Here is a 13,264-nt window from a genome sequence, read left to right on the forward strand (position 1 = left end):
AGCTACATTTATAATTTGGTGAGAGTGTGCTGTAATAAACAAATTTGAGATTTGGTTTATATAATATCGAGCGATGTGAGGTGTGGTTGTTTTGAGAAAAAAATTCAGGTTGTATTTATGTGAGTTGTATTAATTCATGTTTCGGATTTGAATTTGTTATTCAAAATCCGGGGCGTGACAGATGAGGCCCAACACAAGGCCCAGCAAGCCAGGGTTGACCCAAGCCCATACCCACCACTCCACCACGTCTGCAGCCGTCTGTGCAACGCCGCCAGGGAGTCCTGCCACGAACCCAGCCTCATCACGAGCCGCGCCGCCCACGAATCCCGCCACGAAACCAGCCTCGCCGATCCTCGCCACAAACCAGCACCGCCCCGAACCCCGAGCCCCTGTCGATGCACAAGCCGCACCGCTTCCAGATCCACGCTGCCGCCGGATTGCACCGTCCCTGCACCGTCCCTGCACCGAAAACCCACAGACTCCCAGAACAGTCGCCCAGACCTGCCATCAAAACTAGCCGGCCAAACCCCAAGCCAAACTTCCTCTCTCCCGACCTCAGCCCAGGGTATTGAAGTGCCCGTCCGGCAGCCAGCATAGCGACAACGCGGCAAAGTCGGCGCTATCCATGGCTGCTGCCGGACAGGGAACGGTTTGGCTGTGCTTGTGCTCTCTTACGACTGAGGGAGGCTATTTTCTTTGGGTTGTGTATTTAGTAAAATATTAGCTAATAATTTGAAGTATAAAGTATGATTATCAACTACAAATTTGATGTATAGTTATCAACTAAATTTTAATATATCAACTAATAATTTAAAGTATAATTATCAACAAAATATATCAACTAATAATTTAAAGTAAACTGTATAAAGTAATTAAATTTTAATATAAACTAAAAGAATCATAAAAATTAATATTCGAGTTACACTACAAATTCATACCTCATCAATCATATTTGCACAACTCTTGTACCAATTTTTCGCTTGCCTTAACGAACAATGCCAAGCATAAAGTTTGATTTTCAAATTTTTCCACCTCCCTTGAAAAGCTTGCAATGATCGGATATATCCATTCCAATGTTCAGCATAGTGTTTACGAACGTCTATCCATAGATCATATTTTCTTCACTCAGTACCCTTTGCCGGATTTTGGCTAACATATCTTCAAGACTTGCACAATTGAATGTCTTCCATAGGCTGCCAATGTGTCCCGTCAATACTTGGATCTGCTACGAGTTGTACGCTCGTACGCTCATATTGGAATCAAAAAATTTCGGAAGATGAAAGCTATGAGGAGGAGGAGCAAAAAATTTTAAGTAAGAAAGATAATTTTTTTGGTGTGAGAGGTAAAATAGGAGGTAAGATATTTATAGGAAATTTTGTATATATATTTTTTCTTACCGTTGTAATCTAACCGTTAATAATTTTAATTTTTTTTCACCTTATATAGCTCCTTAATTATTCACCATCAGATCCCTTTCACAATCAAAACCAACGGTCTAGATCTGTGGACAACGCCTTCAAATTTCGAAACAGCCCAACGGCTACTTGCCACGTCAGCAACCCACTTGCCACTGCTGGACAAAATGGAGAAATTCTTCCATCCTACCGTCACACCAGATGGATATGTGACGTTCCAATGAAAAACTTCCATGTGGATTTTGTGGCCAACTCAAATCCACGTTGAACACCAATTTCTCGGAATACCCCTCTCTTTTCCCTACTTCCCTCTTCTTCTCCCTTCCCTTCAATCTTTCTGTAAACACCAGAAATTTTTCTTCCATCCCCGCTGGTACCTCTCTGCGAAACCACCAAACTGAAACTCATGAAGCATTAAATTTAAAAAAGACAAAATCAAGAAGAAACCCAATCGTAAACCCATAAATCAATTAGAAGTGATTATGCTCTGTGAATCAATCCTTCATAAGAAAAATGAACCAGTGAGAAATTTTGATATCCAATTCACGAAAAGAAAAAAAAAAACCCAAACATATTCAAGGAAGTCAAGATTATGCATGGAAGATGACATTAATTAGGTGGGTGGATCAATTGAAATGCAGTTTCTGCAAACTTTTGAAGTTCTGATCGAGCTTTAGTTGGATAAAATACCCAGGTCTACAAACCCATATGAATGCATAATTCCAACAAATCATTGAGTGTTTCTAAATATAATAATTCAATTATTTCTAATTAATCTTCTGGAGCACAGTTTCCCATTTTAATTGAAATGATTTTCTAGAAACAAAAGAATAGTTATCTGAATAAGATTCATGAGGTTTTTGACATAATCTCAAGGATATAGACCAAATCAGGAAGATTAGTTCTTCAAAAAACAAATTTGATGAGGCCTTTTATCCCATAAGACGTTTAAATTCGATCCATGATTATGTTCAAGGTTTTGGTTTCTTCCTAAGGAATTGTAGAGGGGTTGAAGAAGAAAAAGAATGGAAAGAGAACCCTGGGCAGAGAAGAAAAATGGTATTCTAGAGAAATTGGTTTTCAACACCAATCTGAGTTGGCAACAATATCCACATGTAAGAATTTTATTGGCCCGTCACACAATCTATTTGGTGTGACGGTAGAATAGAAAATTTTCTCAACAAGATGCCGCCTCCCACGCACCTGCAGCGTTGTCTCTGCTAAAGGACAAGCGACTGCAGCTCACTCCACCTGTACGGCGCATCTCTCCTCATCTTTTCTTTTTGGGCCACGGTGGAGGCCTGGGTCACCAACTTGACCCAGCAAGAGGCCTGGGTCAATGACTGTTGGCTTCCCCAAGCCCGGTGGAAGGAGCAATAGTGATATTTTGGTGACTTGGGTCACCATCTGACGTGGAGCCCGGACATAATCAAGCCCGGTGGACTTGCTCTTAGATCTGGATCTGCAAATCACAAACCTCCACCTGTCGCCTAACCACAGGTCCAGAGTGGCGCGGCAATCCAAAATCCTCACTATAAATACAGACTCCAAGTCTCAGTCCACACCACACTGATCTCTTTTCATTTCGCCAATCACATTTTCTCCGACCTCCAAAACGATGCCGTACTACTCGCACGACGACGAAGTCCACGACTTCGACGAGTATGATCCGACCCCCTACGGCGGCGGATACGACCTGTTTCTCACCTACGGCCGCCCCCTCGAGCCTTCGGAGGAGACCTGCTACCCCAGCTCCTCCGATCAGGACGACTACGAACGCCCCGATCTCTCCTCCTACAGCGAGCCCTCCGCCTACGCCGACGAGGCCCTCAATAACGAGTACAGCAGCTACCAGCGTAGCAAGCCCCGACCCGGATTTGGTGGACGACCCGATCATGAGGAGGCTGCGGAAGGTGGAGGAGAGTATGGATCCAGGCCCAGTAGGCCTCAGTATGGATCCGAGGAGCCCGGATCGGGGTATGGATCCGGTTACGGGCGGAAACCCGAGTCCGATGAGCCCAGTTCCGAGTACGGGTCGGGTTACGGGCGGAAGCCGGAGTACAAAGCGCCTGAATCGGAGTATGGATCGGGTTACGGACGCAAACCCGAGTACGAGGTGCAGGAATCGGAGTATGGCAGGAAACCCGATTACGAAGCGCCGGTCGGGTCGGGTTATGGCCGGAAGCCAAGTTATGGTGAGGATGAGAGTGGTGGATACGGCGATGAGCCGCCGAGGCGGAAGCCGAGCTATGGAGAGGAGAAACCCGAGTTTGAGGGTTCGGGTTATGGGGATGAACCGCCGAGGAGACCTGGGTTTGGAAGGCCTGGTGGTTATGGTGGGGAGGAGAGTGAAGAGAGGCCCAGTTATGGGAGGACTGAGTTTCAGGAGCCTGGTTATGGTGATGAGCCGCCGAGGAAGCCCAGCTATGGTGGTAGGACTAGTTATGAGACCCCGGAAACTGACGAGTATGGGAAGCCCAGCTATGGCAGGCCAAGCTATGAGACCCCGGAGACTGAGGAGTATGGGAAGCCCAGCTATGGCAGGCCAAGCTATGAGACCCCGGAAACTGAGGAGTATGGGAAGCCCAGCTATGGCAGGCCAAGCTATGAGACCCCGGAGACTGAGGAGTATGGGAAGCCCAGTTATGGGCGGTCTGAGGAGCAGGAGTACCGCAAGCCGAAGCCTAGCTATGGGAGGGGTAGTGATGATGAGGATTCTGAGCGTCGTCAGAGGCGTGGTAGTGATGATGAGGATTCTCAGCCTCGTCGGGGATATGGTGAAGAGGGCTATGGCCGCAAGAAATATGTGAGAGCCTCATACTTGAAATGCCCTTTACAGTTTTTGTGCATTCATAATGGTTGTGTTGTTACTTGTGCATTCATGTCAGCATTTGTTGTTCTTAGTTGTAATGAGTTTCTTTAGCCAATTTCTTCAGTCTAGTTAAGGCATACAAAGTTAGCCAATCAGGGAAATCACTGTTATTGCTCTTGGGAGCATGTAAACAGTGGATTATATACAGTACTCCTGCAACATCACTCATTCAGTTTAGGATAGAGGAATTTATTTGATTAGCTTGTTTGAAGAGTAGACTAATGCACGGTACTATCATTATTCATCAGTCTACATACATAACATGTCAGCTTGTGTGATACAACAGAATATTGTATGCAACTTTGCAAATGAATTATACCTTGGAGAGCTTACACATATTATCAATGCACCTGAAAAAAATTATGAATTACATGGCTTGGTCATCTACTGATGAGAGTTTCTGTCGGATGTATTTTCTTTTGCTTGAGGTTTCTTTTTTATCTGGTTTTTTGACTAGTTGAACTTGATTCTCAATTTTGTCTCAACAAGCTTGAAGCTCTGTAATAACTATTTGGGTAAATTATTCTTGATAACGGTCTATTCTGTTGTAAGTTCTCTTGTTGATGGAATCTAATAGATGTACACAGATACAGGCAGTGTGTTTGGTTGATTTCTGGTAACAAGTAGGAAAATGTCTATTTTTCCCTTCATTATCAGTTTTTCTCTTATTTTGATCTCATATTTGTTTATGGCAGGGAAATGATGACTCAGATGATGATGAGGAGAAAAAGCAGCGTCGCCACCACCACCATCGCAAGAGCTACGATGATGAATGATCAGAATACCAATCAGCTTGTTGATGGGATTCATGCCATATTGAGCTCCTAAATAAAGGGTTGATGCATGTTTGGATTATATTACAAGTTTGCATTCCTTTAGTGGCTTTATATTACATGTTTGGATTCCTTTGAGGCTTTTTGTTACATGTGTGAGTTTCTAAATTCTAAAGGCATTTGCCTGTTAAAACTCTTAAGTATGTGTGTGTTGTTTTGAAATAAAAATCCAGACTTCTGGATTAGAGTGCTTTCTTATATGCATTTATTTTAGATGATGATCAAGAATATCCCTATGGTTCCAATCGTAAGGGTCCCTAGTTTTTCTTTTTTTTTTATATGGACTTTTAAGACATTTCAATTTATGAAGTACACAGAAGGTATAGAAGGGGCTATCCATTCAATTTTCTGCTACGTTGCCCAACTTTTGAGGGTATCTGGAGATTTTGATTCAAAAAATCAAGATTTTGAGGTGCCAATGTGCCGTAATTGAAAATGCATAGACCGTAGTACAAAGTTTGCCCGCTATCCTTATGCCCACTTTATTCCCATTTCCCAAGTATGGTTCAATTGTCATACTTTATTCAGAGAACTAGCTCTTAATCTCCATTTGGAATGGCAGACCTCTGAAGATTAACAAACACCATATGACACTTCAATGTGCTTTTCCATCCTGATGAACGTCTCTACCTGGCAATTGTTCCTTTGGCTAGATTCCGACTCGGCTGCATTTCATCCAGCTCTGCATTGAATCTGAATCTGCTTCTCCTGTTTGATAGTGAAGTCCTGAATCTTGGTTTAATATCGGGATTATCCTTGGTCTTCCGTTTTCCACATATTCTAGCTGCCGAGTACATCCAATTTCCATCTTAGTCTTTAAGCCACATAACCATCAATACAGGAGCAATGTGTATATGGGCAGTTCTGTGGAATCATTGGATGTAAGCCTCATGCTCCAACCCAACTGCGTCCAGGAGTCTTACTAGCACCATTATCCATCATCATTTGCCTCATATCGTTTGCTTCTGCCATCCTTCCTGCTGCAACATAAATATCACGAAGGAGAATATAGTACCCACCTTCATCCGGTTTCAGCTCTATTAGCCGCTTGACAACCCTCTTGCCCATATCAACATCGCCATAAGTTCTGCAAGCTGCAAGCAGTGTTCCCCAAACAACATCATTGCCTGGAATCGGCATACTACTAATTAATCTGTATGCTTCCTCCACTCGCCCTGCCTTGCCTAACATATCTGCCACACACCCATAATGCTCAATGCGAGCCTCGATTCTGTACTCCCTTTGCATTCTCTCAAATAGTCTGAGCCCTTCATCTACCAATCCCTTGTGTGTATAAGCAACTAAAAGGGCCAAGAATGTGACCCCATCAGGTGGAACACCAGCACTAACCATACACTCAAACATCCCAAATGCATCATCAGCATTGCCATGGTTTGCACATGCTGAAATCATAGAATTCCAAGTAATCAAGCTCTTTCGGTCCATGCTATCAAACAGTTGCCATGCTCGGTCCATGCATCCACACTTTGCATACATATCAATCAGCGCATTGCAAAGCGAAACCATCCACGCAAACCCATTCTCCTCAATAAACCGGTGGATGCTTATCCCGGTTTGAACATCTCCTAAATCCGTGCATGCTGAGATTACACTCACCATGGTGACCTCGTCAGGTCTCACTCCCTCACGATTCATCTCCCAAAACAACCCAAGCGCTTCCCTCGAATACTTAGCCTGTGAATACCCAGATATCATAGCGGTCCACGAAACAACATCCCTCCCAGGCATTTCATCAAACACCCGCCGTGCAAAATCCAATTCATTGGCTCTCACGTGAGCAATAACCAAACCCGACCACGACACAACATCAGCAGTCACAGCCTCGTCGAACACTCTCCTAGCCGCACTGGGAATCCCTCTCCCGGCATACAAATGAATCAACGAATTCTGCACAAACAAATGCAAGGAAAACCCAGACTTCAACACAGCCCCATGTATCTCATCATTTTCGATATTCATCTTCATCCTCGAACGAGATTTCAGCAAAAATGTGAAGGTAAACTCATCTGGGTCGATTGAGTTTAGTCTCATCTGGTTGAATAGAAGCACTGAATGCCAAGGCGACGAGCTTTTGGAGTGACCCCGGATGAGGAGGTTGTAGAAGAAAGTAGTTGGTTGGGGCATTTGATCGAACAGTTGGTGGGCATAGTTTAAGTCACCGGAGGGTGAGACCGCGGCGAAGCGGAACATCTTGCCGAGAACGATGGCGTGGTTGTGGAGATTTGAAAGGATTGCGCGGGCGTGGATTTGCTTGAGTTGTTTCATGGAGAGGCAGGTCTGGGCCATGGAAGCGAGCCTGGAGCTCAGGCTTGCTTGCCATTGCTGTTGCATCGGATTTGTGATCACTGGCTCACGCTCTTGTAACGTTACTTAAAATTGTGAACTATATGTAGAGTAGAGAACTAGGGAGTAATGTCTCAATGGTAAAGTATAGACATGGTACTAGTCACCTTTTTTTTCGTGACTAAAATGCGACGTTTACTAATGAAATTTAAATACGATAAAATTACATTCTCAATTGTTGGTTTGAATTTCCTGAATTATAATATTATTTTTGTTACAATATGATTGCTTGGTTTAAAGAGAAAATGAAATCATCCACATTAGGTGTTAACAATATTGAAAGTGCATGGAAATATAGAAAAGTCAGCAGCTTGAATAACAATAAGACACTACAGATTTTCTGATCAAGTTAGTTTCCTTGCTCTGTAACTGTGAGAGTGGAAAAGTACAAAGCTAGTTTCAACAAAACGAAGTACAAGTGTATTACGATCCAAAATACTTTCTAGCAGCTAACCTCTCTCAGTAGAACCAACCACTGCCGAACTTTCAAAGTTTGGCCTCATAATACCAAAAAGAAAAAAAGAAAAAAAAAGGATGTATTTAACTGCAGAACGAAGAGTTAAACAAGTGGCAAAATGGTGGAACTAGAGGAGCTTCTTCCTCTCAAAGAACATCTTGAGATGCCATAATTGCAAACCGGCCACAGACAAGCAAACTACAAGAGAAAGGAAGCTAAACGTCGCCATCTTGGAGTTAGTTGCTCTATTAAGTTGTTGCATTTCTTCCTCCCTGAAACACCAAGACCAAAAGAGGACAGAGAAAAGAAAAAACAGACGGCAATCAGATATAGCAAAGGCATACTGATTCTTCTCAATCCAAAGAATATCAAAAGAAATGGGGACAAATATTTCAACTCAGTCATTTAATAAGCAAAAGCTTCTAAAGTTGTTGGTGCTTTTCTACTATATTACTGACAAACCCCAAAACAGACTACAAGTTCTAATCAATTTTCGCTCCATCTCAAGATAACCCCAAAGGAAAACAACTAAAGTCTTGCCTTTCTCTGAAGTCAAAGGGTACCATTCTGAAAGGAGATGTTTAAATCAAAGAACTAAGATCTTTTACCCAAAACACAACTACAATAGGCATCAAATCTGGTAGTCATAATGAAACCAAACTATAAGCATCAGTCTAATGGCAAAAGCAAAAACAAAAGGGAGAAATATAGAAAGAAAAGTTTAATCTAGTAGGTTTCATTGATTCTATACCTTTCACGAAGATAAAACATCTCATCATGAATGGACGTCACAGTATCAAACAGCTTTTTCAGCTCCAGTTCCATCATCTAGCACAAGGAATGAAAATAATATCAGCTAAACACATAGAACCATGAATTTTCATCACTGAAGTTAGCACATGATTTTGGTACATTGTGGAATTTGTGTGATTCTCATACTTCAATATGGAATCCTAATGCTTAAAAATTCTAACTCTATGAATAAGACTCTATGTTGCGCACTTGCTCACAAAGACAATTACTTGGTATGTTTTGTAAACTTATCAGATTTGGATACATGAAACACTTGTTCTTTGCACTCTCAGTGGATGATCAACAAGTACTAAAGTCGATTGTGTCCTCATATTCCTATTTTATGTGGAAGAACCTAGTTTTCATTCATGTTACAATTCAGAATTAAAGGGAAGAACACTAAGAACAAGAATGCAAGTGCATGCCAAAAATTTCTTACTTCAATCTGCCCTTTCTTGGCAACCTTGGACCAGTCCTTGGCCTCAACTCCAGTTTTCCAGTCAAAATCAATCGTCACCGTGGTCGGAGGCTTATGATCAGTTACCCAAAAGCATACTGAATAATCACCAGTCTCCGCCGCAGTGAAGGCAAAATTACCCGTATCCACAAGATCCCCATGGTGATAACTATTGCCATGAGGTGAGGTCACCTGTAACAAACACCACATCAAATCTCCAAAACAATCCCAAAGAGGCCAACTTTACAAAATCAACAACAAACCCAATTCCACACACATCCACAACGCATAAAACTACTTCCATTTGAATGACTTTTGACATTCATTGCCGGCATTGCCTCAATAAAAATCAAACCTTTATCACAGCAATCTCCCAAAACAAGATTAAAGAGAAAACCCAATAACAAAAATGGTCTAAAAAGACAACCCAACTCACATTCTGATATGAATGCAGGTATGGAAACAGACCCAGAAACGAAAGAGGAGGGTTTACTTACCCTGACAGTGACTTTGTGCGTATCAGGAAGAGGAAAGCCCTCATTGGGATTGACGGTGGAGTACTTGCCCACAGTCATGGAATTGCTCTTTATTTCGTCTGAGATGCATTTAGTGGCGCCAGATTGAAGGTCGAACCGCATCGAAACCGCCATCGTTGACATTAAGCACAATATCAGAAATGTACAGATCAATATTGGCGACATTGTGTCAGAAAGTGATGGTTCCAATGAAAAACAATGAGGGTTTTGAGTTGGTGGGGAGACCAATTTGGAGAACCGAGGCGTTGGGGAGACAGTGTTGATCGGAGTATGAGCTTCTCGGAAGAGAGAGACTCCAAACGGAGGAGATCTGTCTGTGTTTGTTAAACAGACTAGGTTTCCAAGCATAACGACACTTGGTATTAATTTCCGGGAACAAATCATGTTTTGACATGTCAGCTCATGTATTTAGACCCAAAATGAAATTACCATAAGTTAACTTATGCCAGCTCATACTATTAATTTTTTTTGTTCATCAAACAAAGAATTCATATACAAAGTCGTACTCGTATTATTATTCGAGACGTTTTCTACAAGGATATTTGTAATATGTATTATGTGACTCAGAGTTCAAATTTTATATCTCGTCCAAGTCATATTATTACTACAAATCTACAATAAATAATAGAGAGTTTCTATTGGGACCTCCAAATTTGCTCACTTGACCTCAATCTATTATGAATTATTAAATGATATATATAACCTACTATAAAATGACTATTAAGGACAATAATTATACCAAAAAAATATTATATTTATTTTATGTAGACTTTCTAATTCAATAATATTAGATTGTATTCCTTATTATTTTCCTTATCTATTTTCATTTTCCAATTTCACTACATACTCATTAAAGCATTCATATATTCTATAACAAAAACTCTCTGAAGAGCTCCAAGAAACCCGGAGTGCCCTAGTTCCGGGGTTTTGAGAAATTCTGCTTGTTCGGTGGCGCTCGAGGTCGGTGCAGGTTCGCCTCGCCACTATTGGGTCGCTGCCGGACGGGTGTTGAACCCTATTTGCTCGAGAAGTTCAGAAGAGATGAGTTGGGCTCAATGTGTTGGACGGGGAAGGATGGTTTCCAGACGAAGTCTCTCGGGGTGTTCGCTTCTCGTTGTGCAGTGCTGGGATCGACTCCGGCGTGGGCTCTGCAGAATCAGGCGGCGGCACGGTTTCTGATTGGTTTGAGCGGCGGCGTGGTTCTGAGGAACTGGAGGATCCGGGTGGCTTGTGATTATGGTGGAGTGCGCGGTTAGGCCGAGTGGTGGTCGTGGTATGTTGGGTGGGGCCGACGCGGCTTGGTTGACCGTGGTCGGAGCGGCAAGGTATGGCGGACAGGTGGTGGAAGCAGCCGGCGTTGCACGGACACGTGAGAAGGTGAAGTTTGGGTCGGTTTCCAAATCCTGCTGGGCCTTGTGCTGTTGGGCTTCTCCTTTTGGGCTACCCTACTGAGCCTTTAATTGGGTTAGGGCTTTAGCTCTTGGCCCAACTCTATGTTTATGGCTTTTTAGTCTATTTACAATAATTTCCTTATATTAGGAACCTAGATCTCTAACGCCTCCGGCGTAGTACCAAAGGAGGATCTCTGCTATCTCTACGGTCTGAAATGTATAATGAGTGGGTCTATTTTTACGTACCATTGTGGGTACTACCACTACCTCCTTGTCTGTCTATGTCCTTAAATGACAGCGGCAAGGTATGTAATGACTTATTCTGACTTGTGATGAATATACTATTTCGCCCCGTGGGCTTGATTCAAAAAAAATTAAAGCATTCATATATATTTAATAAGAATTAAAAATAAGATTAAGATCATGTGACATGCATAAAAATGTATGATATATATGTTGAACGCATATTGGTGAGGGAAAACAAAATAAATCATCTTATGATTTATGACCTAAATCTAAGTCAATCCATTATATTTGCCAAAAAAAAAACCTGAAAATATTTAAATAATTAATCATGTGGTACAAAAAATACAGAAAAAAAATTAACATTAAAAAGCGAATGTTTTTTTTTTTTTAGAATAAAAACAAATGATTTTTTTTTTGCACAGCTAAAATAGAAAAAAAAAAAAAAAACATAATAGTTCATGGCATTTTCTTATTGATTAGACTTTAATTTTTGAAACTCAAGTTTGATTAAGAAATGTATATTAGTTAAGATTTATAGAGTAATTAAATCATTGAAATGACTACATTTTTTATTTTAAAGATAATAATTTGTTTGCGAATTATATGAGTGAGGTTATTTAAGGAAGTTTAGTGAGTAAATTTAGTATTTGAAAATTTTTTTTTTTTGAGTAAAATGATGTCCAACTTTATTGATAATGAAAGGAATTACAAAACATTACATTCAGCTGCAACTGCAGCCATAAGAAAAGTAGGAGTAGAAAAGAAAAAACTCTCATGCTGTAAGGACTTGGCATGATCAGCGATGATATGAGCCACCAGGTTGGCCTCCCTCCTAGCATGTAATATGCTCACATTTGGGTAGAAACGTAATGCCTCCACAATGTCATCATAAATTCTTCCCAGGAAGGAAGTATTCCTTGTAGCTCGACTTGCAACTTGACGTTGCACCAAGCTAGAATCTGTTTCCAAAATTATAGGCATCATGTTATGACTTCTCACAAATTCCAATGCAGCTTGACAAGCCAACACTTCAGCATGCTCAGCCGAGAGCAGATTATTAAGAGGTCTAGCCCCTCCAGCCATCAATGTTCCAGATGAATCACGGATGACAAAACCCAGGCCGCCCCTTTTTGTTTCAGGATTGAATGAACCATCACAGTTGGCCTTCAAAACCCCAAGAGGAGGATGTTTCCAAGAAGTCACAGTAGTTCGCTGTCCCACACTCGCCACCCTCACATTGTGCACCCTAAACTCAGCAAGCCTAGTACAAGCTCGTAAAGCAACATCAACAGCATGAGATTTCTTCTGTTCCCACACCCTATTGTTTCTTTCTTTCCACACACTCCATAGAAGGTATAGTAGCTCCTCAAAAGCTTGCTTAGGAAGATGCTTAGCACAGAAGCTAAGCCAATCTATTAGCTCAAACCCATCAGTTTGCACATCAAAGCAGACTTGGCTTACCCTTCTATTGGTTTGGAACACTAGCTTCGTATATGAGCAATTCCGACATAAATGGAGTGTACTTTCCTGCTCAGCTTCACACAAAACACATAATTGGGATTCTAGCACTACATGTTTATCAGCTAGTCTTTCCAAAGAGGGAAGAATATTATTACAAACACGCCAAGCATGTACCCTTGCAGAACTTGGAATAGCTCCCCGCCAAATCTTTTTCCAAAATTCACCATTAACAGGAAGAGAATTTGGCCGTCTAGAAGGTGACAGTGAAACAGAATTTCGATAGGCAGTTTTAACAGAAAATACCCCATCTCTTTCCAGTTTCCAAACACACCTATCCTCCACTATTCTAGTGCTCAAAGGAATACTCAAAATTGCTTCTGCATCCTCCACAGAAAAAGTATTTCGAACCAAAACATCATTCCAAGTAAGAGAATCAGTCA

General features: G+C 41.6%; 3 protein-coding genes across 3 annotated transcripts; 1 reads left to right on the plus strand and 2 right to left on the minus strand.

Annotated features, from left to right (window-relative positions):
• The first annotated feature begins 2,973 nt into the window (after positions 1-2,973).
• On the plus strand, positions 2,974-5,318 carry LOC133726361 (uncharacterized protein At5g39570-like). Its single transcript, XM_062153894.1, has 2 exons — positions 2,974-4,221; positions 4,983-5,318. Exons 1-2 carry the CDS (start codon positions 3,034-3,036, stop codon positions 5,061-5,063), a joined length of 1,269 nt encoding a protein of 422 aa, XP_062009878.1. The 5' UTR covers positions 2,974-3,033; the 3' UTR covers positions 5,064-5,318.
• LOC133726360 (pentatricopeptide repeat-containing protein At5g15300-like) lies at positions 5,081-7,630 on the minus strand. The gene has a single exon (XM_062153893.1). The coding sequence runs from the start codon at positions 7,470-7,472 to the stop codon at positions 6,009-6,011; it is 1,464 nt and encodes a 487-aa protein (XP_062009877.1). The 5' UTR covers positions 7,473-7,630; the 3' UTR covers positions 5,081-6,008.
• Positions 7,631-7,652: 22 nt separating this feature from the next.
• LOC133726362 (transmembrane emp24 domain-containing protein p24delta9-like) lies at positions 7,653-10,088 on the minus strand. Its single transcript, XM_062153895.1, has 4 exons — positions 9,688-10,088; positions 9,173-9,382; positions 8,693-8,769; positions 7,653-8,213 (listed from the first exon to the last, which is right to left on the minus strand). The coding sequence occupies exons 1-4, from the start codon at positions 10,072-10,074 to the stop codon at positions 8,069-8,071; spliced, it is 819 nt and encodes a 272-aa protein (XP_062009879.1). The 5' UTR covers positions 10,075-10,088; the 3' UTR covers positions 7,653-8,068.
• Between the last annotated feature and the right edge of the window lie 3,176 nt (positions 10,089-13,264).

Source organism: Rosa rugosa, chromosome 1 (assembly GCF_958449725.1).
Source record: "Rosa rugosa chromosome 1, drRosRugo1.1, whole genome shotgun sequence".
In the NCBI taxonomy this organism is placed as follows: Eukaryota; Viridiplantae; Streptophyta; class Magnoliopsida; order Rosales; family Rosaceae; genus Rosa; species Rosa rugosa.